General features: G+C 41.7%; 4 protein-coding genes across 9 annotated transcripts in view; 2 read left to right on the plus strand and 2 right to left on the minus strand.

Moving 5' to 3' along the window:
* Nucleotides 1-1,377: 1,377 nt before the first annotated feature.
* RNPS1 (RNA binding protein with serine rich domain 1) lies at nucleotides 1,378-13,390 on the minus strand. Of its 4 annotated transcripts, none has more exons than XM_031945874.1 (8): nucleotides 13,263-13,390; nucleotides 10,699-10,888; nucleotides 10,291-10,446; nucleotides 9,390-9,584; nucleotides 8,457-8,559; nucleotides 5,851-6,004; nucleotides 3,340-3,481; nucleotides 1,378-2,365 (listed from the first exon to the last, which is right to left on the minus strand). In XM_031945874.1, the coding sequence occupies exons 2-8, from the start codon at nucleotides 10,767-10,769 to the stop codon at nucleotides 2,266-2,268; spliced, it is 921 nt and encodes a 306-aa protein (XP_031801734.1). In that variant the 5' UTR covers nucleotides 10,770-10,888; nucleotides 13,263-13,390; the 3' UTR covers nucleotides 1,378-2,265. The 4 variants fall into 4 exon arrangements, with proteins under 4 accessions (XP_031801734.1, XP_031801735.1, XP_031801733.1 ...); XM_031945875.1 differs by having other exon boundaries at nucleotides 2,190-2,365; nucleotides 9,390-9,581; nucleotides 13,263-13,387; XM_031945873.1 differs by lacking the exon at nucleotides 13,263-13,390 and adding an exon at nucleotides 12,886-12,976 and having other exon boundaries at nucleotides 2,190-2,365.
* An 11-nt stretch (nucleotides 13,391-13,401) lies between these two features.
* On the plus strand, nucleotides 13,402-17,641 carry LOC116420498 (pneumococcal serine-rich repeat protein-like). The gene is made up of 2 exons (XM_031945877.1): nucleotides 13,402-14,215; nucleotides 17,495-17,641. The coding sequence occupies exons 1-2, from the start codon at nucleotides 13,688-13,690 to the stop codon at nucleotides 17,621-17,623; spliced, it is 657 nt and encodes a 218-aa protein (XP_031801737.1). The 5' UTR covers nucleotides 13,402-13,687; the 3' UTR covers nucleotides 17,624-17,641.
* A 35-nt stretch (nucleotides 17,642-17,676) lies between these two features.
* Nucleotides 17,677-23,003, plus strand: LOC100927487. The gene is made up of 4 exons (XM_031945872.1): nucleotides 17,677-18,127; nucleotides 19,219-19,355; nucleotides 19,815-19,931; nucleotides 21,792-23,003. The coding sequence occupies exons 1-4, from the start codon at nucleotides 17,698-17,700 to the stop codon at nucleotides 22,101-22,103; spliced, it is 996 nt and encodes a 331-aa protein (XP_031801732.1). The 5' UTR covers nucleotides 17,677-17,697; the 3' UTR covers nucleotides 22,104-23,003.
* Nucleotides 23,004-24,965: 1,962 nt separating this feature from the next.
* Nucleotides 24,966-26,620, minus strand: part of ABCA3 (ATP binding cassette subfamily A member 3) — a 110,026-nt gene continuing 108,371 nt past the window's right edge. For all 3 annotated transcript variants that reach the window (XM_031945869.1, XM_031945870.1, XM_031945871.1), the window contains one exon: nucleotides 24,966-26,199. In XM_031945869.1, coding sequence (XP_031801729.1) covers nucleotides 26,074-26,199 — 126 coding nt within the window. In that variant the 3' untranslated portion in view covers nucleotides 24,966-26,073. The remainder of the gene's footprint in view (nucleotides 26,200-26,620) is intronic.

Raw genomic sequence — 26,620 nt, forward strand, 5'->3', positions numbered from 1 at the left:
CTCTGCAGCCACCATACTGGTTCAGGCTCTTGTCCTTTAATTATTTCAAGAACCTTTTTTTATTGATCTCCCAGCCTCAAGCTTCTCCTCACTCCTATTCACCTCGATTCAGCTGCCAAAGTAATTTTCCTAATACACCTTCTGGCCATATCACTCCTGCCCATTAACTCAATAAACTCCCATGGTTCCTCATTCCGTCTAGGACAAAGTCTACAATTCTGTTTGGCTTACCATTGCAGCCCGATTCTTTTCTCTTGTATACTTTTTATATTTCCTTCCCTACTTGGAAGCTAGAGTCTACAATTCAGCTATACTGGCTGATTTACTATTCTTTTTGTCTTTTCAATGGCTTTCCCCACATACTAGAAAAATTCTTCTCACCTACTGGTTTTCATCTCCAATTTCACTTTCTGTAGGCCTTTTCCAGTCTTCCCATCCCCCGGTACTTTCCCATCTACTCTGTATATATTTTACAGTTTACGAGTTATCTTCTCTCATTAGAATGTGAGCTATCTGAGGTTAGGAGCTGTTTTTTGCCTTTCTTTGTATTCTTAGTTTTTACATCAGTATCTGAAGTCAGATCCTCCCGACTCCAGGCCTGGCCCAGGTCTCCCTCACTTAAATCCAATTCACTTGAATATCCTGGTATCGCCACCTTGGTATCATGGTCCTCTTCTAGAATGAAGGACAAACTTCTGTGAGCAGTAGAAGCTGTCCCGCACTGGGAACCTAACTGGAACCACAACCACAGCTCTTTTTTTTTTTTACTTTCCCTTCCCTCTGTTCAATAAGTATCATATCTTTCTTTACTGGTTATCTGCCCAAAGGAATGTAAATTTTGATTATGGAAACCTCAAAAGATGTCTTAAGAGTTTCTGGCTAGGATCATGATTTAAACTCAAAATTTATTGGCCAACATTAGATCCCTGGCCAAGCCCCACTTGCTCCTCAGAGCCCAGTCCATCTATTCATATTTTTTATTCAGCTATCCTGAACAAATTATTGAACCAGAGGATTTGATTGAAAGAAATATAGCCTCCAATTTCAAATCCAGTGATTTTCTCTGGGGCACCACTAAATTACTGTTTGAGGCCATTTTGGAATAAAGTTGGATCCATTTGAGGGGAGGCAAAAGCAACACTAAAGCCTGTTTCACTTTGTCAAAAACAAAGGAGAACAAAAATTCTAACCTGGAGCTACAGAGAATTCTGAGCTCTTGCTACAAAAGCTTCTCTGAGATCTTTATTTTTTAAATTTCTGACTGAAAGGTACCAGCACATCAAGTATACTATGACTATGATCCTTCTGTGGGTTTATTTTAGAATAGACCCCGACAAAAAAGTAACCCAAGAGGTCTGTAAAGAATCAATGAAACCATTATATTTCAACCCTTGAGGTTTATTCAATACGATTTTCTTCCATTCTACACAACAAAAGTACAAACACAACATTATCTAAAATACTACAAAGATACAAAACTCAACACAGAAATTTCCTAGTATCGACTGTACAATAAAAGCCAAGATGCAATTTACATTTTGCAAAATTAACCTGTTAGTTTTTCAAGAGGCCACAGCCTGAAAGGGCTGACTCCTTGATGAGGCAGCACCCAGGGGCTGGCCTATAATCTGGTTACCAATTTTTGAGAGATGGTCACTGGTGTGTGTAATAAGAACCACTTACAGCAATGAGTAAGGAGTGAAATGAAAAAATCTATATTTCCCAGGGTCTTCTGGACCTCAAAATCAGGAGAAAAAAAAAAAATTTCAAAGCAGCAGACTGACTGTTGGCCTCGCTTTAGCAGGAGATAAAGTGGACATCAGCCTGGCCAAAAAGCAAGCATCAAGTCTTCATATTTGTCAAAAATTTACTTAGAGAGAAGGGGGGAAAACACACACACAAAACACTGCCACTTTGGGGTGGACAGGGCTTCAGCATCTTGATCTTTTCTTTGCTTGATCTGGCTCTGCTGTTTTCCTGATTTTCTCAGAAGTTAACAGCTGAGCTTTCTGTTTGGGCCAGAAAAAAAGTATTTAGATTGCAATTCTGAACCTTCAATATTCCTGTGAGCCAAAATCAGCCCTGAGAAATGAATTAAATTTGTTGTCTAGAAGCTTTCAAGGACAGGGAGACATCCAATGCATTAAACCTTTGCTAGTCAGTCCTTGGTTCCCATTTTTTCTCTCCCCTACCCTCAGTACAAATGCTCCAATATTGTTTGTATTGAATCAAATTTAAGTTACAAGTGAGAACAGCTGCCCTGCTTTATCGGGAAGAATTGGAGCTAGAGCGGCTGCGGTGGCGCCGGCGGCCTGGGGAGCGTGATCGTCGGCGGACAGGAGATCTGCGCCTAGGAGATCGGGACCTATTGGAAGGAGAAAACTGCATTAGAACAAACTGAAAAAAGGGTGTTCAAGGATGTAAAACTGCTATATGGCTTCTTACATGTGACTTCAACTCTTATCTCTCAAGATTGAGCCAATGAGGAAAATATTTTTTCTTTTAAGAGTCTCCAGAGAATGGGGCATCAAGATGGCATAGTAGATAGAGTATCAGCCCTGGAATGAGGAGGACCTGGGTTCAAATCTGGCTTCAGACATTTAATACTAGCTTAAGTGACTCTGGGGAAGTCACTTAACTCCAATTATCTCACTAAGGGGGGTGGGGGTGGGGGAGAGGAGACTCTCTGGAAGAAATTGCATTTTATTGTTCTCCAAGGTACAAAAGAAGCCAACAGGTAAAAAGTGTGTGTGTATGTGGGTGTGTGTGTACTAAGGGATCACAATGTTTGTGTTTTACAGCATAGGAAGTGTTACTGGGCAAATCAAACAAAAAAAATCCCATAGTTTTTGGCTATTGACTTCATTACTATCAACACAGTGAAAGCGAGATCTTTCTGAAGATACACAAAGGTTGGCTCTGTCTCTAGTACTTTCCTCTTAATCCTTTATTTACGCCTTCCCTTTTATCTTCGAATAGCTGTCCCTATTTAATTTTTGTTTTGTGAGGAACAACCATTCTTTTAAAAACCAAAATCTTGTGCTTAAACCTTTGAATTCTTTCCTAGCAAGTATTCAGTAAGCCCCAAAGACAGGACCTGTTAAGCAAGATTCTTAGTACTAGGTACACCCCCTCCCCCCCATAACAATAATGGTAACCTGCCTTTGTTAGGTCACATTTGTAGTATTACGTGCACTTACAGATAATATATTTTTAAGAAATCTATTGAGGATCCTTAGAGCATTCAGAAAAGGACAATCAAGATAGTGGAGAATCTAGAAGTCATGTCATGAAGACAGGCCAACACATATAAGACCACAGATTCATGAAAATGTTTACCTTCTCCTCATTCGTGGCGGTGATCTACGCCACATTGGGGGTGGTGGCAACATCCTTCTGGGTGGGCTAAATCGTCTGGGTGGGGGCCTGGGCCAGGGGGCCAGCACTGCAGTGGCTGTTATCTCCTGACCATCAATTTGTCCTGTTAAGAAAGGATCCATACTAAATCAGACAATGAAACAAAAGACAAGTTACAGAGATCCTCTCTGCTGTTGGGGCAGCTAGATGGCACAATGAATACCACATTAAGCTTGCAGTTAGGAAAAAGTGAATTTGAATCCAGCTTTAGACATTTACAAGCTGTGTGACCCTGGGCAAATCATTTGACCTGGTTTACCTCAATTTCCTCATCTTTAAAATAAGCCAAAGACAGGTAACAAAGACTTGGACAGACTGAAATAACTAAACAATCTCTGCCTTTAAATCCTTGTTTCAGGACCTATGATCTAGAGGCTTCAGGTGGCAGCAATAACCCCCCTGCCCCCCCAATTTTTGCTCACATCCAGGTTAGAGACCTCACTGGATCTCCATCTGCTAGTCCAATGACAATATATAACTAGCATAGAATATATGTAAAGGAATAGCTCCAGAATGACAAAAATATCATAGTAGCTACTATGAAATCATCACCCATTTTACTTGAACAAATGGAGCATGGCTTTGAACTACTCTGGACTTTAATTTATAAATACTATCCAACACTAAAGTATTGTTATGATTTATTGTAGCTAAGGGGAAAATCCTATGCTATGTGAGCATCAAGACTGAAATAAAATACAAAGAAACCTCAGTTAAAAATCCTCTCCAAACAAATTCTCAGATCAAGGTGATGATATTCTTAACAAAACAAGAAAATTAAAAATTTCCCCCCACAATTTAATTAATGTAAGACCAGGGCTTAGATTCAGAGGACACGAAGGGCAAAAGTTCCTAAACCAGACGCAGAGGAGGAAATCAGTAGGCTTTCTCCTCTTCCTCTCTCCCTTTTTCAGTTTCCCTGTGGTGCTTCTTCACTACAATAAAGGAGGCATGCTTCTGTATAACCAGAATGAAACGCCAAAGAAAACAGTCAGCATGGTTTACTAGAAATAAAAAGAACCTAAAAGATACTCGGCTCTTGTGCTAATTTGCCATAAGATTTGGGCTAAGTAAATTCCTATTCCTTGGACCTTGTTTCAAGTGTAAAATAAAGGAACTGGACTAAATTTCTATATTGCTGGGCTACATAAGGCCCTGGACAAAAGATGCTTCATGCACCTCCCCATCTTGTATGCTAGCCCTGCTTCCTTTTCTATGTACTTTCTTGGTTTTAGAATATATCCCTGTGCCTCCCATATTACTTCTAAAATATTTATATGATTAGATTTCTGTCAATAAGATGTATTGTTAGAACATAGCCTCTTAATAATAAAGACACTGCTTTATGTTTTTTCTTTATCTGCTTTATCTCCTGGGCCTATACTGTGGAAACTGCAGTGGATATTAGCATTACCCCACAACTTGATATTCCTATTTCTAGCTGGTCAAAATAGTTCATTTTATTTAACAAAAGTAGCCAAGATGTATTTGGCTGTACTCCAAATTCTGGAAGGAAGTCTTCTTTCTCAGTGTGCAAAAGTCGTTTCATGTGGAAAAATAACCAGACCTGAGTGGACAATATAATCTTGTTTGGAGGTTAGTGTTTCCCAGGTTTCCTCCAGCCATTTTAGGTGCCTTCAACAAACCCTGAATAATAAGGATCTGAAAAGGATGAGGAGAAGTGGACAAGGTCACATATAATCCCTGTCTTATGACAAACCGCACTCCATAGGTTAGATAGGAAGGATTACAAAACCAATTTTACCTCATGAAGACAGGTTGACTAAATGATTCTAAGTAAGGGGAATGAAGGGGAGAGTAAAGGCTAAGAGCAGTGAACTATGTATACACAGGTAGGGCAAACAAAGGGGATGCCAGCTGGAGCATGTTGAACAGAACACCAGAAAGTTTGAAGAGAAATGGAAGGCGCAGACTGTTTAGAATACGATATACAAGACTAATTCGAGGGGAGAGCTGGAGGAAGAGCTAAGAGGGGGCAATTGGATCAACTTGCTCATAAAGTAACTTGGGGCCGAATCAGGGCAGCAGGCCTAGTATCAGGAAAGACTCAAGTTTAAATCTGACCCCAAACATTTACTAGCTACATGACTGGACAGAAGCATCACTGAATCTCTGCCTGTCTTAGCTCCCTTTTAAATAAAATATTACCTTCCTCCTAGGACTGTGAGAACAAAATCCTATTAGGGGCACTTTAGAAACCTTAAGAGAGTAAATTATTGCTAGCTATCAGTAAATACAAGAAAAGGTAAGATGGTAGTGCTGTGAAAGCAGGACCATTAGAGTTTCCTGAAGTGAGAAATCTGGAATAAAGAGATGACAGAGGAGTCATGTTTTATCATGACCTTTTCCAGAGAGGCAAAAACGAGAAGCTAGAAGCAAATTAAAGGCCTATTCTCTAGCCTAAAGACTTACCTCCATCCATGTGCTTCAATGCCTTCTCAGCCTCATCTGGGTTTTCAAACTCCACATATGCATAGCCTTTAGATAAATGAGGATGCATCCTTTCCACAGGCATATCAATCATTTTAATTTTCCCGTAAGTGGAAAATATTTCCATGATGTGATCCTAGGAGATATCACATAGAAATACAAGGAGATACATACATAGATAACTATTACAAAGGCAGTGCAGATGCTTTCTGCAATTCCCATCAAATTCTAACGTGAATGTTTCCTACCTACAGGGTAATCACCTGGTATCTTACCAGGGGTTTGAAAGTGTTATAATCCTTAAAAACAAAAGTCTAGAACAGACCAGTCATACTTTTATAACTGACATGGAGATAACTCAGTTCCATCCTTCAAACAAGGGAGTAGGTCCCTGGAGAGAGGAGCAATTTACCAGGTTTAAAATCTCATGACTGTTATTTGGTGACATGCCAAAGGGCAGCATGATGCCATGGGAAAGGCACTAGGTTGGAAAAGAAGTTCTAGATTCAAATCTCAGTTCTGCCATTTACTCAGGCAAGTCCTTTAACCTCTGATACTCAGTTTTCTCATTTGTAAAATTACAAGTATGGATTAAAATTTTTTCTTAAAGTCTTAAGTTTTTATTAATTTCTACCACCATAGTTATCCTCCATCTCTCTCATAGAGTCACACTGTATAACAGCTTTTTTAAAAGAGGAAAAAAATAATCACTGTAACTGAATGATACATTAAAAGTCGGAAGACACAAAGTGTGTTAACACTTGTGGATTTACTACCTCCAAGAAGGGGCAAGTTAAGGGTGTCCTTTCATAGTTCTTCATTCAAGTTCCATTTGACTGTTCTAATTTTGTGAATAATTTTTTATTTTTTTAGCGTGGTGATATTTTTTCTGTTTACATTGTTTTTGCATATACTGTTTTCTTGGCTCTGCTAACCACACTCCGAATCAGCTCATATACCATCTTTCCATACTTTTCTGTGCTCATATTTCTTTTCTTATAGCACAGTAACAATCATTGCATTTACAAACAACAATTTGTTTAGCCAACTCCCCAACTGTTGGACTTCTACTTTGTTTCCAATTCTTGGCTATCACAAAAAACACTGCTACAAATATCAAAGGTTTCCTTGAGATCTACATTTAGTAATGAAATCTCTAGTCATAAGGGTACCGACATTTTAGTTACTTTATCTACTGCCATTTTTATCATTTTTACCAATATGCAGGAGGTGAGGTGAAAGAGTTATATTGATTTTCATTTCTCTATTAGAGACCAAGTATCTTTTTAAAAATGTGGTTGTGAATACTGTGCAATTTTTCTTTTGAAAACTTCATATCCTTTGGTCATTTATCTCTTGGATGGTAGGTATTAGTTTTACATAGATTTGTTTTTATATCTTAAGATACCAAATTTTTAAGCAAAGAAATTTGATACAGATTTCCCTCCCCACCTGATCCTTTTTTATCCTAAGTTCATTAATATTGTCTGTGTAGAAGCTTTGCAGTTTCATGTAATCAAATGTATCTATTTTGCCTTTTGTGATTATTATTTCTCTCTTGTTAAGAATGTATCTCTTACCCACAACTGGGAGAGGGATGTTTTCTTTCTCTTCTAATTTTTGACAGTACAGTATGATTTTTAATATTAAGGTTTCATACCTATTTAGAATGTTTCATCAAGTATGGCATTAAAAATAGGGTTTTAACACAGTGTCCAATAACCTGCTTTTAAAAAAAAGTTAAGGACTTTTGGGGTAGAAGTTATTCATATCTCTCTGGTTCTAATGTTTAGGGTTCAATGATTACCAAGGGGATTAATCTAAATTTTCTTGACTATTGTTTATACTTCCTCTAGTTATTTATATTTAAGAGAAGCCCAATAAAAGGTCTATTTGTAAACATTCTAAAATAAACTAATTTAACTGAAAAAACTATACTCCAAATAGGACTTTTGGAAGAAGAGGATAAAGGCTGGAAGTGAAAATAAAACAAAAGTCCTACTTAAAAAAGATTATAAGGTTTATTAATGGTTCAAAAAATTCATTAGTTTGGAAATCCTTAGTTTCTGAATCAAGAATGTCCTGAATCACTTAACAATCTATCACATGTGAAACTAATCAATCATGGTTTACTTCACTGAGAGCAACCTCTCCCCCTATCTTCTTCTAAATCCAAAAGTTGTCCTGTGACTCACCATTGGAAATAGCCAGGAAATACTAGCTCTAATGTAAACATTGCAGAGAGACAAGAATCTGAAGTGGGTACTTAATAAGAAATGTCAGATGTTTAACAAACTCATTTTAAAGGTGAGAAAACTGAGTGTCAGTCACACAAAAGTAGAATTGGGCCCTGAAACCCAGGTTGGTGCATTCTAAATTCAAAGTTTTTTTTTTTTCCTAGAACAGTGTTTTGAAATTGGTATTATTTTGCATAATATCTATTACTTTCTTATGTCATATGTTGAGTTGGCTAGCACAACTAGAATTAACTAGTTTTTAACCCCTAGGACTAAGCAACATTCTGAAAGTAGGACACATACAAGTAAATGGTGCCTCAATGACTGCTTCCAAGGCTAATAATTTCTTACCTTTGTCACATTTCTAGTAAGCCTTCCAATATGTACTTTGGTGGGTTTGGGTGAAGGACTTCGTCTCTTCCGTTCTTTTTCATCCCTTTTAGGTGGTTTTGATCTGATTCAAAAAATACCAGACATTCCATCAACCTCTCAATTATGTCACCTAATAATTACAATTTCTCTATATCTTTAAGATGATGCAGAATTTCAAAGCACATGGTGATATGGTTCCAATTTCGTTTACAGTTAGTGTTTTATTTTTTTCCTTATTTTTAATATTCTTTTAAAAAACATTGAGTTCTAAATTCTATTCCTCCCTCCAACTCCTCTGCTACCCATCAAGAAGGCAAGCAATGCAACAATTATACAATGAAAAATTATGCAAAACATTCCCATGTTAGTTGTCCCATAAACAATCATCTAAAAACATCCCCTTCTCTTCATTTCTTATAGTATTTATAGTATACTAGGATGCAAATAATGTTTTCAAAAGAAGCCCTTTTCATTAAATAATAACATGCAATTTCTGGTAATCCCAAAGAGACTGCACAATTTTACTGAATGTTAACTAGTCACCATAAGTCCTTAAAAGACTTTTTTTCTTTATTTAGATCACACAAGGCAATTACTCTTAGGATTGTTTTGTCTTTTTGTATCCCCAGTGTGTAGCACAGTGCCTGGGATATTGTGGATACTTAATAAATGAATGATTGATTTTTAAAAAATCTGATGACTTTCTAGTCTATCAGGCTGCCAAATAATAGTTGATATTACTTCAAACATTCTGACTTTAGGGTAAAAAAAAAAAAATGCCACCCACACTCAAATTTTAAAAAATAGAAGAAAAAAATTTGGTAACTTTTCTCAGCTTACGTCATCACGTCACCAACCAATTGGCTATAGAGTATAATAGAAGAGACAGGAGAGATTTAGGTTAATACTCACTTGGAACGGGACCTCCTCCTATTGTCATGCCTTCTTCTAGAGGGACTTGGAGATCCAGAGGAACTGCTGGAACTGGAACTTCGGGAGGTGCTAGAACTTCCAGATCGGCTAGATGCAGAAGAAGAGCTGGAACCACTGCTAGAGCCAGTGCTAGTACTAGAGCCAGAGCTGGAGGTGGAACTGGATCGAGACCTGCTGAGTAATGAGGTGGAGAGGAATAAAAAGGCCACAGGCTGAACAGAAATGGGAAAAGAACAATTTTCAAACTGCAATTATTAAGATCTTAGGCTCAGTGGTAATGCTCTTAAAGAGAGAAGTCCACAGTTTTATTTTACTACTCTTTAGGGAGTAATATTACTTCTAATACCACAATGTCTCTATTTGTTGGGTTGATGAAGAAATTTAAGTAGAAACATTTAAGGTGAGGCCAAACTCCTGAGCAATAACAGGAAGTCAACTACATGTTCCAAAGAGAAGAAATCTAAAGGTTAGTACTTAGTCAATAGTATGGAGAATGAGAACTATACTTAATTCTCCCCCCATATATACAAATTGAACAGATCTAAAAATAGAATTTATATTACAGACTAATAGCAATGTTCATCAAAACAAATAAGCCTGAGACTCACACACCTTGCCACACTAACATGGAAGAGAAATAACCCTAACTCTACTAACCCTCTACAGTCAAAAAGCCTTTCTTTAAAAGTTTTTCCAAGAGACAACAGACCACCAGAACACTGTTTATCTGTCGTATGAAGAGGCTGCTGGCTAGAAACCATCGCTGTAATCTGAATGTCTGCGTTCAGTTCTCCCCAGCTCATGCAAATAAATAAATAAACAAAAACCCTTAAAAAAAACAAAAACAACAAAAAAAAAAAAACCAAAAAATAATCCCCACCTGGAGGTGCTGCTACCACTGGAGGCACTGCGCCTCTTACGAGCTTTGTCTCTTCCACGGTCCTTTTCACTTGATTCTTTAGTGGCCCCTTTATCTTTAGACCGATCCTTTGACTTGTCATCTGTTCTATCTTTACGTTTGGTGGGAGAGGGAGCCCTAGAGAGGGGGGAAAAGTCTGTGAGAATTATGCCACTTCCAACCACAGCCTGAAACAATATGCCACAGCTTAAAAGACAGGGCATCCAAAAGCTTGCAGGGATCCCAGTTAATTACAGGGCAAAATGACCAGCTGTTTATGGAAGCTTTCACTAAGAACAAGCAAACAATTCCAACTTTTGCCCTTCCTGAGGGATCCCTAGCAATGGCTATCCCAAAATTAGCACTAGAAAAAGCTGACAGAAGGATTACCGAGTGCTGGACTTTTTATTATTTTCTTTGACTCCTAGCAAGCTCTTCTTTTTCATTCCTGATAAATCCATTCTCCCCTTCTGAGGTGGTTCAAAGCAGTACTGGATAAGTACTCACTTATCTGAGCTCTCACTTCTAACTCCTTGATTCTGAGAACCGATCCCTAATCGAATTTACTCCATAGAGCAGCCTAATAACAAGATAAAAGGATTTAAAAAGAATCAAAGGCAACAAATCTATTTTGCAGTAAAAAAAAAAAAAAAAAAAAAATTCAGCAGTGTGGAGATAGGGTAAAGAGGTGAAAGAAAGACCATGGATTTAACACCACATACATTGAATGTTCTAGCAGAATGCTGCAGAACAAACAGGCTGAGGAAGAAGCTGATCACAGGGATAATTCCATCTCACACAGGCTTTCTCTTGGCTCTAAAGGAGTTTTCACCTTACCCTGGTATTTTCTTATCAAAGCAGACTTGGAGGAAGGAGAGTGAGAGGAAAAGGAAGATATCCTTCATAGGTGGCAAGCTCTATTTCACCAAGGGAAGGTGAAAAGCTTCTTTACCTCCCCCTCCCCCCACTCCTTTAGGAATACAATTTAGTCATCATATAGAAGACAAGAGCACAAACCACCAGGGCTCTCTTGATTACAGGAGATCTATTCTTGGTTAGATTCTTGCTAAGTTTATTGCCATAATATAAACACAGAAAATCCTATTAAAACAGATTACTACCACTCCAGGGTTAAGAAATATTGATATCACAGCATTTAATATCAACCTAATAAAAGCTTTAAAGTTTCTGTTTACATTAAAAGCTAATACAATTATCCCTTAAAATGCATATCTTCTTACCTTTCTTCCCTTTAAATGTGAATGGATAGTTTCTATTTTTAATTTAATATCTGAATATATCCCTTCCCCCAGACTCCCAAGAGCCTTCTCTTTTAACAAAAATTTAAAAATATTATTTTAAGACGCTATGGCTTTATTCCATAGAGAACAACCAGATGAGGGAACTACCAATGCAGGTTGGCATCTTCTTTGAAACTTCTAATTTTAAAGAGTTGTCTAGAACACTTGAGAGAGAAATGACTTGCCCAGGATCACAAAGTCAGCATCTGTCAGTCAAGATGCAGAGCTTGAAGGCAGTTCTTCCTGGCTTTGAGGACAGCTCTAGGCCAAGTGCTCTTCACTGAGGAATCTTAAAATTCTTACAATCAGGTATCACATGTTTTATGTGAGATTCAGTAACTGAACTTATTTACATAGAACTGATACATCTGTTCCAACCTCCACTTCTCACAATTGGAAGCCCAGATCTGAGTTAGGGGTAGTACATTGACTACACCTGGCACTTGTATATACTGAGTATTCTATCTGGGAAACAAAACACTAAAGTCCAGGGCCCATTTTTATACTTGCCATCCCTGGAATGACTGGCAAAAGCAGAAGCCTGCACCAAAGTGTAGAGAAGAACCCTTGACCTTTGCAGTCGGAGCCAAGCAGCTCTGGATATATGATTAGAGAGAAAAAGGCAGGAGGATATCTGAATCGAGGGTCCCGTTTTAACAATTTAACAGCCGGCAGGACAAACTGTAAGGTGTGAGGACATGACAAAAATAAACAGGTTTGCTTCCATTCGCATCAAATTAGGAAAAGGGCATTTCTCCATTTGGGAGTCTTTCAAATGTAAATCCGTCCTCAACTTGGACAGTTTCTAGAAGAACGCACACACAAATGCCAGCCATGAAATGCCTTGTTCGTCTTTGAGACTCTGAGTAAACTAGACTGACCAGTCCTCTGTGCAGATCGTGACCGCCCACCTAACAAACGCTTTGTTAAATTTTCTCTCAACGGGGGCTTATGTTACATAAAAAAATCTTTCAAACCCAAGCTCTGAGTAACTTCCGTCTTCTCTAAAAGGGCTACCTTACAGTTTGTCCTCTCAAAGTCTAAGCCTTCAGAGACGCTCACTTTTAATTTTTCTTTAAGTTCTGAAGCTTAAGCTAGTTCGATTTTCATGTGAAATAATCACAAAAAGCTCTGGGAAAGAGCCAGGTTCGGTGGGGCAAGCTCCGCGCCCCCCCCCCCCCCCCCCCCCCCCCCCCCCCCCCCCCCCCCCCCCCCCCCCCCCCCCCCCCCCCCCCCCCCCCCCCCCCCCCCCCCCCCCCCCCCCCCCCGACATTACCCGTTTACTCCGGCCCTTCCTTCTCCGGCATTACCGCTGACCTCTCGCTAATGGGCTTGCCCGGTCTCGGGCCTCCCGCCCCCTCCCCGCGTCCCCCACGACCTCCAGCCAGGCCGCCACCCCGCCCCAGCATCCCCGGCTTCTTTCCCTCCGGCTTCGGGCCCCCTCCCCCCGTCCTTTGGCTCCTCCCCCTAGGGCCAGGCCGGGGCCCGCTTTCTCTCTCAAACCACGATCCCGCCGGGTCCATCCGGGACTCCTTCCGCCCGTGAGGCGCTGGTCCATGTCCGCCAGCCACCTTCCAGGGGATGGCGGCCGGCCCCAGGCAAGCGCGGGGCGGACAGAGCCCCGGATGGGGCCGGATTCTTCTCCACACTTACATCTTCTCAAGTCCAGCGCCTCTGCTGCCCGTTCCTCCTCCCGCACTCTCCGGCGACCAGAAATGACGTTGCGCGTAAGGGCGGGAAGACAGAGCGCTGCGCAGGGTGTTGACGTAATTGGCTACGTCTTACGTGCTAGTTAAAGGGCCCATTCGGCGAGTCGAGAGCTCGCGATCAGTTCGCTTGCAGCCGAGCTCGCGTCTGGGCCTTACCTCTCCTTCTTCTGCTCCTTCAGAGCCGATTAAGGTGGGCCTGAGTGTCGCACCTGATTGTGTACGATTCTTCCTGAGGTCCTCTACGGATTCGAACGGATTTGTCGTTAAGACGGGGCTGCGACGTTTCGCTTTCTTCGAGGCCGCCTTCTGACGCCCACACGGAAACGTGGGACAAGGAAAAGAAGAAAGAGAGAGAGATTCTGGTGGGGAATGAGCCTCACGCGCCCCGACTCCGAGAGGGTTAAGGCCGTATCCTTCCCGGCATCCTCGGCGGGTTCGCTGGCACGCGCACAGGGCGGCGGGGGCGAGGACGGGGACGCGGGCGCGGGCCCGAGCTCGAGCGCGCTCTCCCCGCGGGGAGCCGCTGCGGGGGTGGAGAGGCGGCGCCGACGTCGGCGTCGGCTCTGCTGCCCCCCGAGTCGGGCTCGCGTAAGTGTCGGCGCCGCGGCGTCGGCATCGACTTCGGCTTCGACTTCGGAGTCCGCGTCGACCTCGGCGTCTGCTTCGACGTCGGCGGCGGCCGCCAGGAAGAAGCGACCGCTGACCACCGGGCGGAGGGCTCGGCCAAGTGAACCAGTTCCAGCTCAGAGCTACTCCGACTCGGACTCGGACGAATTCGAAGACCCGGACGCCCCGGGAACTTCAAGCGGGAGGCCGCCGCTGAGGCCTCGGGTGAGACCGCCTCTCACTCTGCTGCGCTTCCCAGGGCCGCAGGCGCAGGTCTCGATCGAATTTAGGGTGAGTGACAAGCCCGCGTGCAGAACCCCCCCGGAGGGCGGGAAGGGGCTCCCGCCCCGCACCCTATTTAATTACGAGGAAGTGCTGCTCCTGGGCGCCGGTGCGGCACGTACTTTCTAAAAAGTGAAGCCCTGAAGGGGGGAGAGGGGGGAGGGGAGGGTGTTTGGAGAACTGGGTCCCGGGGAAGGGTTCATCGGCCACTTAGGAAAAGTAGAAGTTTACATTTTACAGATAAACTTGTAAGTGGCATAACAGGGAAGTGGAGAGGAAGATTTACATATCAAAAATAGCAAGTGGCAGAAATTGGTGAATTTGTAAGTTGATTAATAAATAGTAGGGCATCAAAATGTTTGTCATGAGTAAATAAAGCTGAGCCAGAAATTCTTTTATTATTACCAGTTAAGGTTTTAGAGGTCTCGGCTAAATTTCACATTAAAAAAAAAAAAAAAAAGCTTCAGCAGGTAACCATAGAATTGGTTGTTTTAAACAGTGGGGCATAGATCTTGGGCCAGATCATCTACTGGAAAGGAAATTGCTCAAGAAATCATGGTTAAGTAGACAAATGAAATATGTTACTTTAACTTTTTTGTCCTTTTCTCAAGAGACTGGAGACTGTTCTGGGTAGGCCTTGTGTGTTATATTTATCTTTGATGTCAGTCTGGATGGGGCCACATGTAATTGTACCTACTTGTGGCTCCATAAATTAAGTTTTGTATTTCTTCTGCTACTTAACAAGTAGGGATTGTAGGCAACACTATCAGATCTTTTTAAGGAGTCAGACTGGGTACCAGCCTGAATAATGTACCAAGATAAAGTCCCTCCCTCATGGTGAAGTGATAGAACATCTGTCCTTGTCTCAGTTTATTCCTTCAGGTTTTGCTACCATTGCTATTTATGAAAAAAGAGAAAAAAAGGGAAATGGAAGACAGGATGGGGACAGTAGTTTCCACTATATTCTGTGATATTGATGAGGTTCATGAAGTCAAGAATGCAGTCTCTGTAATGAATTCAAACCCGTCTTCCATTCAAGGAGAATAGCTTTGTTATGATGCCGTAAAGAGGATGAAGTTACTAATGAACCCCCAATTAACAAGGGGAAAGGGGGGAACTTCTTTTAGGAGAGTACTCAAAGCTAAGTATGTTAGCTGTGCTAGTTGCTTGAGTCAGAAAGGGGGGTTGACATCTATAGTTTGGCCTCTTGGTTGTATTAATGACCCTTCCTCTAGCCCACCTAGACACTAGGTTGCTAGCAGAGACATGGCTTTTTGCTGGGCTTTTATTCACCATCATTATGACAATTTTTTGGGCATTGGATTCTGACTAGTGATAATAACTGAACTCATAGAGGGGAGAAGCTGAAGGGGAGTGTCATCCTGACACAACCACATGAGTACTCTTTTGCTGCTGGTGAAGTGCTGAGAGGGGTGAGGAGAGGAAGTGTTTGGGCTTTGTGGTAGCTACTTATTTAATTAATCATTCTTGCTAATTTAGTGCTGGTTTCAGTTGTTTACACTGCTAAAATAGGGCAAATGCTATTAGCATTTTCTAACATAAATTCTCAATCAAATTCCTGATCTATTGGGCCCAGGCTTGGACATTGTAATTTTAGTGGCTTCTAGGGTGGCTCAGGAAGTACTTTTTTTAAAGCAAATTTATTTTCTGCAACATTTTTACTAGCTAAGATACAACCTGTTCACAAATAAACACATCAACTTGTCACCCGAGATTTAAGTACATATTAGGTGTAAAGCACTGTGCTAAGCTAGGGATACAAATTTTTAAAAAAGTAAGACAAGAAACAACCTCTACTCTTGTTAAACTTATGTTCTTTTCCCTATACAAAATATTTTGTATATTAACATTAAAAATATAAAGTAGTTAGGAGGGGAAACTTTATAAGAAAGTAATGCTTCAATTGTGTCTTGAAGAGAGAGATTCTATGAGGGCAAAGGCATAGATATGAGAAATGAATTATTGTGTGAGAAACATAAAGAAGGATAGTTGTCTGAGTCTTAGAGTGCCTGCATGTGAATAATATAGAACAAGCATGGAAAGAAAAAATGGGACTTCCTTTAAAAGCCAACAGGAGTGTTAATATTTTATTATAGAGGCACAAGGGAGCCAATGTGATTTGTGCATAGGGAATGTGATGGTTATATTGCCATTAAGGAATAAATCTTTTGGCAACTGTGTGAAAGATAGATTGTCCAGGGGGGAGAGTAGGAGACTATTTTAACAGCCTAGACAAGAGGTGATTCTTGGGGTGAACAGAACGGGGATGAATGAGAAAGATGCTTTGGAGATAGAAGCAAAAAGACTGAGCAAACTGTATGGGAAAGACTAGGAACTCAAGATTTAGGTTAGATTATAAATTTGGGAGACTGGAAAAATGATTATGCTTTCCATGGATATGGGGAAGCTCAAAGGCTTTTTTTGGAGGAAAAATGAGTTCTGTTTTGAACACACTGAGTCTGAAATGTGTCTGGTATATCTAGTTTGGAATGTCCAATGAACAGTGTGATGAAAGTTTAGGGGAGAGACTAGGGCTGGATATATAGATGAGTTATATGCATAAAGATCATCAACTCATGGAAGCTGATGGAGTCATGAGAAGAGAATAGCTAGAAAAAGATTCCTAGTGGTAAAAGAGTTTAATGAGTCAGTGCAGAACCCAGAAGAGAATAGGGTCATGAAAACCAGGAAGGATAATTGTGGTGTCAGATGCAGCAAGAAAGGCAAAAAGGAATGAAGATAATTAAAAAAAAAAAAAAAAAAGTCAGTAACAATTTTTGTTGTGATGAGGCCAGAAGCCGCATTGCAAAGAATTGAAGAGAAGAAATAGGGAGGTGATGAATATAGAATTTTTTTTTTTTAAGGGAGTTTGGCTGAAAAAGAGTTGGGAGAGATAGACCAGAGCTTGAGTGTATGGTCACTGAAGATTTTTTAAGGATCTGGCAGACTTGGGCATATTTGAAGGCAGAAAGAAAAGAATCAGTAGATACAAAGAGAATACAAAGAGATTGGAGACGAACATTTTTGAGGAAGCATTCTGCTAGGGATATTGAGAGGGAATGGGATTAAAAGCACATAAAGAGGGAGGTTGTTTTTGAGGAATTCAAATTGGTTTTGTGTAGGAAATTTGGATATGCAGGGCAAAGATGGGGGGAAAAGTTAACTTAGGCATTTATTGTGTCTTAGGACTAGACTGTCATCTGGGGAAGGAGACAGAGTGAACCTGAAGCAAGATGGGCCTGATAACCAGTTGTGTTTGCTTTGCAGGACCAATTTGAAGATTGGGACCCTCTTAATGAATTCTGCCCTGGAAACTTCCTCTGTGCATCTCCAAAGTCTGTCTGTGTGCATGCATATGTCTCTACACGGGCTGCTCTCTTGCATCACACTGCCTGAAAGTCATCAGCCACGGCAAGGGACTCCTCAGGAGTGAGACCCTGGATGTACTTAAGCTCCAGCAGGCCAGGGTCATGGGTCGCCTAGATGAATATGCCAAGAAGAGAATTGTGGAGCTTCGGAAAGCAGGGCTGAGTTTTCGCAAAATCAAGAAGGTTCTGGAGCTTGACAATATCCGTGTGACCCCCCAGGCTATTTATCTCTTCTTGAAGCGAAATAATGTGGAGCCCAGTCCCTTGCCTGGCAGCAACCATCCTCTCCCTCCCAGGGACCAAAACAGCCGTCGGCTGGCACTCAGTAGGGCTGGTTGGGAGGATGAACAGCTCTGGGACTTGTTGCAGGAAGGTGAGGTGGAACCAAAAGAGTCCTTGGAAGGCCAGCCAGTTGGCCCTCGGGGAGAGCCTGGAGTGGATCAGAACTGGGATGGCAAAGAGGGCATTAAGATCATCAACGTGGCATCTCTGTGTCAGGACGGTGGAGCTCATCCCAAAGATTCTTGTTCTGGTGAGGCTCCCCAGACATCTGTTAACAATAACTTTCCCAGACCTTATGGTCCTGTTTTAGTGGTTATGTCCAGTAAGGGCCATACTGTGCCTAGCAGGAGATTGTGTCCATTAGACTTCTGACTTTCTGGAAGTGGGTAGCCCTCTCAGATTAATCTACTCTAAGAACTCTGCTATATCTTTTGGGAAAAGTCACTGTGGTATTATTTTCCCCTTCTCCCTCTTCCACCCAGCATTATGTGTTGGCTGTTTCCCTTACCTAGTACGTAGTTGTGGGGCGGGTATGATAAGTCAGGGAAGTTTTCTTTGCCTGACACTGCTTAGGTTACAAGGCAGTAAGTGTTTAGGAGAAAACAGTGGTCCTTTGATACTGGGAGTCTGCTGAGCAGGCATCCTCTATTCTGCTCTGGATCTCAGGCAGAGAGCTGTTCTTGAGTCACTGTCCTCTCTTCCAGGAAGGCATCTAGTGTTACATAGAACTTTGGTTTGGAGGTCAAGATCTTGGCTTGAGGACTGGTTCTGCTGAGTTCCCCTTTGGGCAGATCACTTTCCCTCTTTGATCTTCAGTTTTCTTATCTATCCAACCAGTAGTGTGGACTAGGTGATCCTAGGGCACTTCTTCAGTTTAAGAGCTTATGGTTCTCAAGCTGCCCTGGGCTCCCTGTAATCTGATTTCTTGGGGTAGGTGGAAGGCAGGGGAAGAACTTGAATGTTGTGGTGTTCTTTCTGTCATTCAACATCAGTGACAAGCAGTATTAATAGGGCTTTTTCCCTCCTTCCCTCCCCCCCCCCCCCCCAAATCTTAATCTTACTTCCTTCATGGATCACTATGCAGGACAGGAGTTTTTTTATGTCATTACTTCCCCAGCTTTGCCGTTGCTCATGGATTTCTAGGCAGTGTTCTAACCATTCTTGACTTATCTTTGAAGAATAGCTCCTGTTTTTTCTGGGGAAATAAACACTCATTTATTCCTTCATTTGGTCTGCCTGTTAGTTCTGGGAGACTGGATTCCCAAGTAGAAAGCATGGCATTAGATTCTGGAGACTGGGCTCCACCTGCCTCTGTAGCTGCTCTTTTTGCTTTACTTACAGATGATGCTGGTATTGGACTAGGAGCTCCTGGTCCAGGGAGCCAGCCGGCTTCCCCTCATCCATTGAGTCGGGGGCGGAGCTCTGCCCTCATTGTCAAGAAGAAGATTGTGGACAGAGCCATCTTCCTCCACAAGAAAGTAAGGAATAGGGCATCTGAATATAGATTTGATGGGAGGGCAAAAAGGGGGGGAAAGTGGCCATGATTTGTGCCTTAGTTTCATTTGTAGAGTTGAAGTAGTTACGTAACCTTGCAAAATAATTTTGTAACTGGCTTTAATTGTCTTGCCTGTGAAACGCGTGTAGAGAGGGTGGTAGAGATAGACACTCCCCCTCCCCCCAGAAGGTCATTCCAGGTCTAACGAAATTTATATGAGAAGAGGTAGTAGAGCCTTCAATATAATCCTAAACCTTCAGCTAACCTCCAAGGCTTGCTCCCATCTGGGGAGGCAGGAATGTGTGGAAATATTCTGTTTTGACGAGCAGGTATGTGCTCTTTTAACCAGGGGTTGTATTGTATTCTCCCCTCCCCCCTCAGTCTTTCTTCCATCTCAAATCGGGAAGGGACTCAAGGATGACACTGATTGCTTCTTCCACAGGCCACTATCCAGAGCATGCAGAGGGGCACTAGCTCCTCTTCTCTCCCTCTCCTAGTAGGAGTACAATCTCCTGGGCCCAACCCTGGCCTTCCAAATCTTAAGGACTCCAGCCCACATGTGAGTAGATAAAGAAATGGAAGGGATAAAGAGGTAGGTAAAGCAACATACATGGAAGAATCTTTTTTTTTTTTTTTTTTTAACTTTTCAATAGTATTTTATTTTTTCAATTACATGTAAAGATAGTTTTCAACATTCCTTTTCCCAAGATTTGAGTTCCAAAATTTTCTCCCTCTCTCCCCCTTCCCCAAGATAGCAAGGTCAATAGGTTATACATGTACAATCATTTTAAACATATTTCATGGATGAATTTCTTGAAAAGTTTGGCAGGTGAAAGGGAAAAGATGGGTTGCAGGTTGTAGGGAGAAAAGTTTGATAATAGGACACATGAGCATATTGGGCAAGGGGAAAGTTGCTATGGAGAAATTGAAAGAACTGAAGATGTTAGTTTGGAAGTTTACTTAGAACAGGGAATAATGATTGCCCTCAGGTATTGGAGAGCTAATTTGTGAAGGAAAGATTTGGTTTGTGTTGCTTGGTCCAAGAAGACAATTATAAGAATTTGAGAATTGGAAAGGATATCCTTGTAGTCCAACCCATACATGATAGGCATCTCCAAGATAACATGACCAGCACAGATAGATTCATTCAGCCTCTACTGGAAAACCTTCAAAGTATGTGAAGTCCACCAATTCCTGAAGCAGTCTATTCCATGTTTGTTACTTAGTCATTTTCATTTGTGTCTGACTGTTTATGGCTCCATTTGGGGTTTTGGGACATTTTTGGCAAGCTCTAATTGGTAGACAGTTTTCCCTGAATTTAGAGCTTGATCATTTCTCATTCCTGATTCTGCTAAGGTAGTTAAGAGATGATTATACATAGGCAGTTTTCTCCCTGATCTATTAAAGCTTTTTTGATAAGATTTTTCACACTTGGCAATTTTTCTTACAAGCCTTTAACTGACAATCATCTTCACATTTTAAACAATGGTCCAGAAGTCCAAATCCTATTCTCAGATTTCACCTTCTTAGTGTTAATTTCCTAAATTAATCTTTCCTTGGGCATCCCTTGTGTTCAACTGTATAACAGTGAAGAAAACAGAACCAGTGCCCCTGTAATCTTTTAGTTTCTTGCTCAAGACTAATCATTGCAGAGACTTTGGGGTTTCTTCTGTGAAGATCATTTGTTGGTTTTATTATTCACCACAAGTGGAGAGTCATTTATTTTGAGAAGACTTGGGAAAGTTTCTTTTATGTCTTAGATACAGGTCTGAAGACAGACAATAGAAGGCATCTTATTATTGTCTTAGTGTCCCTTCACCAACATGCTGTTTTCTGATTCTTACTGGGTGATTTCTCCCCTAATTGCTTCTGAGGCTCTTTTTCATTTTCTTTTTTTGGGGGGAGGCAAGTTTTCTTTTTAAAGCATTTATTTCCTCTCTTTTTAGGGAAAACCAAAACTCTTTTTTAGCCCTAATTAATTGCCCTTTTTTCTCTATGTAACACTTCCATTCTCCAACATCCAGACAAGGATCGACTCCTCTTTTCCACACTGTTCTTCCCCTTATTCCCACAAGTTTCAATTCTGACTAAAGAGTAGAAGCTAGGCAGAAAGTAACTTAATCTAAGGGGGGAAAAAAAGACTTCCTAACCAGCTTTTTAAAAGTGAGTGCTACCTAAAGAGTGATTAGATTCCCCATTCTTAGAGGTCTTAAAATAGAGGTTGGATGTCTCCTCGTTGGATAAGTTATGGTGGATGTTTGTGTTTTAAATATGTGTTGAATTAGAAAACCTCAGGGGCCACATACCCACATACCCACGTTTGGAGTTGCTTTCAGCCTCTTTTGGAGTGTGGGAGGGTTGGAGAGCTCTCTTTATTCCTCTTGTCCTGGAGCCTCACACCCAACTTTTCTTTCCACAGGTTCAGGATATGAGCACCCAGACCCGTCTGCCCTGGGCCGGTGCCCAGGGCCTGGCTGAGAAGCTGGACGCAGTGCAGGGGGCTGTTGAGCAGGTTTTGCAGGTGCTCCAAGTGCTGATCAATCAGCAGAGCCGGCTAGAACGGCAACAGGAGCAGCAGCAGCGCTGGCAGCAGCAAGTGCTGGGGACTCTGCAGCAGCTCAAGGGGCCTGCCTGGAGTCAGGGCCCTGGGATCAGGGAAAGCCAGGATTTTGGGAACCCTGGGATTCTTGAGGGACCTAATTTCCACCAATTTAAGGTGGAACTTCTTTGACCCAATACCCTTATATAGGTGTGGCATTCCTTTAGCTTTGAGGAAGAAGGAATTTGTGTCCTGCTACTGTCTCAGCTGAAGACAGCCTTCACTGAAGTGGGGTTTGGGCAGGAAACACTTCCCTCCTTCCCCCAGCCCTTATGTCTTTGTGCACCACACAAGCTATATAGCCCCCACATCCTTTTCCTGTGTCAGCACCTTCCCCAGCAAGTTCTGCCTGGCTTCATCAGGGTCTATGGAGGGTGATGGGAGTGGGGGTGGTTTCATTATAAATAAGCCTGGGATTTGGGAGTAGATGACCCTTTATGACTTTTTTTCTTCCCTGGGGCTTAAACTCTGAGTTTCTTTTATCTTCATATGCTGTTCTAGAGGAGTGAAGGACTCGGTGTTTCTTCAAGATAGGGGATGGTTCATGTGTTTTTCTGGTGACTACTAAGCACATTCCAAGGCTTAGAGCACAGTGTGGGGCCAGGATTAAGAACATAGTTGGTGGTTGGGGAACAGTAGCTATATGATACTAAGACCAGCAAGGATCATTGAAAGGGAGAAATGTCAGGCTATTCCATCAGGCATTGACAGTTTTCATGTGACATAAATATATTCTGTCTTGGACAAGTTTAATGGGTAAGTAGGATCTCATTCTAGACTTCTGCCTCCCTGAAGAGATTGTTATTTTTGGTTGGAAGAGGGGCAGACAGCTGGCTTTTATGCACATAAAACAGTCTGCCAAGCAGCCTAGACAGGAATAGGGTCCAGTAAGACTCAGGAAGTGCTTTGCTGTCGTAATGCATTTATCGTCATTATGAAAGTAGAAACTAGGAGACAAAAAGACAGTGTAGTCTCCCCAGGTTTTCAACTCTGGAAACCATATCTATGTCATTAAATAGTTAAGTGAGCACAGTCTTGTTGTGTATTGTCTTCATTTTGCGTCTGTGTCATAACTGTACTTCATCACTAATGGGTCTGTGGTGCTCTCTCACTTTGGCAATCCCACCCAATATTGTGGCTCAGTCCTGTAGGGAAATGTCACCTGGGAACAGACTCATACAAACCAAACTGATAGGGGCCCAATTTGTCAGTCAGTGGGATAGAGGGTGGCGATTCAGCATTTTCTATTCATGACCCCTTTTCACCTGAGAAATTTTTACATGACCCTGATAGGAGTATATAAAATAGGTTTATCAATCATTTACTGATAGTCATCATTAAGGTGATCCCCACCTTCAACTACAAGAACTCACATGGGATTGCAAACCAGAATTTAAGCAACTGGGCCTAGTGAAAAGTGCCGCCTTGAATGTAGGAAGACCTCTGTTCAGATCTTGCTCTTGACACACATTGGTGATGATCCTGGGCAAGGCAGGGCTCTAAACGATGTTCTAGGATTCTGAAATTGCAGAGAAAGCACTGAACTGCATTGACAAGCAAGGGTTTTCTCAATCACGAGTCCCTATGCCAATAAATTCACAGTCCCTAAGCCCATGGCGCATCATGCCAGGAGGAAGACAGAAGGAAGCTAAGAAGAGTCTGTTTGCCATAGGCAATTTGGATGGTGTCTTGAAGCTGGTAAGCCTCTTTCTCACACACAGAATAGAGCTGTTACCAGCTAGCTAGAGTACCACATCAGTGTTCTACTCCTGGCTGAACTTCCATTAAAAGGTTTCTTGTAGTGTTTCCTCCTTTACTTAGTTTTGTTCACCTGGCCTATGGCTTATCGGCCTGGTTCCTTTATTATTAATTAAAAGGGGTGATAGTTCTTAAAGAAAAAAAGTGCAGGAGCAGCAAAGAGGGCACAGTCTCAAGATTATTGATTGAGGTTTGTCTTTTTACTAAATATCCATGAATGAAATTTGTAGTGTTTTTTGTCCCACTTTGAAGCACAGAAAATGATACTTTTTTTTTTTTTTTTAAACCCAAGAGGGGTTAGAAACTTGGATTCTGCCCAATTCTACAATCCTGACCTGTGTTTTACCCAATCATGATCATGGTGGCTAAGAATGGGAGGGGTGCAGCTGGTATTATGTGTAATGTGAAGGTCAGAAAAGGGAAAATGTCTGAGTTTAAGTAGATTAAATCCTTCCCTCTGAAATAGATTAGCTTGTATATTGGCTGTTTTCTTAGAGCTTGTATATTGGCTGTTTTCTTAGAGGTTCCCTCCCTTAATAGATTTTAGAAATTTCTCACCATTCATGTCCTTTTTGATTGGGGAGGGAAAGAATTTGCATTTTACTTCTGCAGTTGAACAGTATAAACAAAGGGACTGGGGTAAAAAGTGCTAAAAGGGGAATGCCATTTCTCTACTGGCTGCTGTCACAGAAAAGCCTCAAGATGGGATGAACTTAATGATGTCTGTATAGGGCCAATTGTTCTGTTCAGTTAAACCCCAAAGGGATGTTGATGACTTATAACAGATGAAAGTGATTCAACCTTATAATCGGAGTTGGAAGGAACTTTAAAAGATCCTAGTTTCCATCCAGTGCCACAGTTCTCATTACAATCCTACTGATAGTCAGCTAGCCTTTAAATAACTTTGGGGAAGCTTACATTGTGGAATAGGTTTTACCTTACATTAAGCTGAAACTGCTTGTATTTTTTTACCCATTAGACTTGGTCTACCTTAAAAGTAAAAAGAATAAGTTTAATCTCTATAAGAGGAACAAGTGGCCACAGCAACCCTTAAAATCTTTAGCTTCAACATTTCCCATTTTTTTCAGCTAGTGCACATTTGTAAAATTGGGACTAGACACATGGGATATTGTAGAAACACCCAGGACAAGACAAGTGGGGCACAAAAGAGCTTACAACATGATAACTTTTTTTTAATAAATGCACATTTTTAATATTTTTTGTGGCTTGTAGGTATTTTTTTTTAATAAGTTCAAGGCGCATGTGTTACATTGAAGGCTCAAAGCCTCTGGTAGGCAGTAGCACCTTTGTAGGAAAATAACAATAAAAGTAAACAGGGTTTATCAAGAATGCTCTTTCATTAGGGGACTGCAAATATAATTTTCAAACCATGCCTATGTTCATTTGCTTTTTTGCAAGTCCCCCTCTCGACAAACTCTAGTTGGTTATCATCCCACAGAAGTGGTACCACCCAGAACTGAACACTGACCTGAAGATGTGGGCATTATAGCATAAGATTCTGACCACCCCCTGCACCTCCAATCAGTATGCTATGTTTATAAAGACTGAAATATTTTGTTCACCATGATTAATGTGACACAGGGACAGTATCACACACGTGCACATGAACACACTGTGGGGGCATGCAGGGATTGGTGATGAAAAAACCACAGAGGGGTAAGCACCATCTCCTGCCACAAATGGGCCCCCAACGCAATAAGTGAATGGTAAACTAATTCACCTAGGACATAAAGCAAGAATTAGAGGCCACCATCCTGGAAAAAGTGGTACATGTATGCCCAAATTTGTATTTTGTTTAATTGGAATCAGGGTCACAGTTTCAGGTCGTTTTGGAGAACATCAAGCAGAATTCCCTGTTTTCACACCTTACTCCTAGACTCCAATGATGTATCATTTTCTTTAGGCTGGTGGCCACTGATTCCTAGAGAGGCAAATGATCTTGGGGTCTTCCAAATGACCAGTGTGAGGATTAGCACTGTTCTTTCCTTCCCTGAATTCTTTACTCCTTGATACAGTGCTTAGAGGCCTTCTCTGCTGTGGATTTTGGCTTAGTGTGTAGGGCTCAGAGTTGCCCTAAACAACTACATTCAGAAGTAAATTCACCGTGAGCAAGGTCCTATTCTGTCCAGAACATGCTCATCATCTCTGGTTTGAGAGCAATATTTAAAGTCTGTTATGGATACTGAGTTGTCATATCCATAACATACAAAAACAACTAAACATAAAGGTGCAGGATAAAGAATGGTGGGAGGTCATCACGTGCTTGTGTAACAGCCATCTGATAAGCACCCCCAAAAACCAACTTCGTGGTGGGTGCCCCCATTCATCGTTCTTCTGCTGAAGACTGTAAATGGGCAAAGCTCATGAAGACTTGTTCCAGGGAGACTTGGCTGACGGAATAGTCATCCAATCCGTACTTCTCTTTGGCCTTCTCCAAGATGCCAAACACCTTTGGGAGAACACAGAGTCACTGCGGAGGCCTCCAGCCGGGAAGAGAGGCCAAGGAAGGCCTTACCACATCATCAGCACCACAATGGAAAACCAAGGAGAGGGTGGCCCAACTTCCTAAACCCTGGGACTCTGGACACGATGGGAATTCTCCCCCACCCAGACACTGTCTTTAGGATTCCCTGGGAAATAAATGCTTTTGGGTCAAGTAAATGCTAAGCACATAACTGTACTCTTAATTTAAAAGGAACCTGATCATCTGGGAGAATTCAGGCTAACAAATCTCAATGGGTGTTGCCATGGTAAGTTTCAGAGAGAGAACAAACTAACTGCTCAGGAAAGGAGGAGACTGAGCTTTACCATCTTTTCAGATTCCCAAAGACCAGGTCTCTTGCTGGTGTCTCTTGCTGGAGGCAGCATCA

This window comes from Sarcophilus harrisii, chromosome 1 (genome assembly GCF_902635505.1).
Source record: "Sarcophilus harrisii chromosome 1, mSarHar1.11, whole genome shotgun sequence".
NCBI lineage: Eukaryota > Metazoa > Chordata > Mammalia > Dasyuromorphia > Dasyuridae > Sarcophilus > Sarcophilus harrisii.

Excerpts from the sequence above, each read along its gene's own strand:
- LOC116420498 (XM_031945877.1), top strand. The coding sequence starts at position 13,688 with ATGAGCCTCACGCGCCCCGACTCCGAGAGGGTTAAGGCCGTATCCTTC. Across the intron at positions 14,216-17,494 it reads AGGTCTCGATCGAATTTAGG|GACCAATTTGAAGATTGGGA; the intron begins GTGAGTGACAAG and ends TTTGCTTTGCAG.
- RNPS1 (XM_031945874.1), bottom strand. The coding sequence starts at position 10,769 with ATGGATTTATCAGGAATGAAAAAGAAGAGCTTGCTAGGAGTCAAAGAA. Across the intron at positions 6,005-8,456 it reads TTACTAGAAATGTGACAAAG|GATCACATCATGGAAATATT; the intron begins GTAAGAAATTAT and ends GATATCTCCTAG. Across the intron at positions 2,366-3,339 it reads CCGCCACGAATGAGGAGAAG|GTCCCGATCTCCTAGGCGCA; the intron begins GTAAACATTTTC and ends TCCTTCCAATAG.
- LOC100927487 (XM_031945872.1), top strand. The coding sequence starts at position 17,698 with ATGGGTCGCCTAGATGAATATGCCAAGAAGAGAATTGTGGAGCTTCGG. Across the intron at positions 19,356-19,814 it reads CCATCTTCCTCCACAAGAAA|GCCACTATCCAGAGCATGCA; the intron begins GTAAGGAATAGG and ends CTTCTTCCACAG. Across the intron at positions 19,932-21,791 it reads TTAAGGACTCCAGCCCACAT|GTTCAGGATATGAGCACCCA; the intron begins GTGAGTAGATAA and ends TTCTTTCCACAG.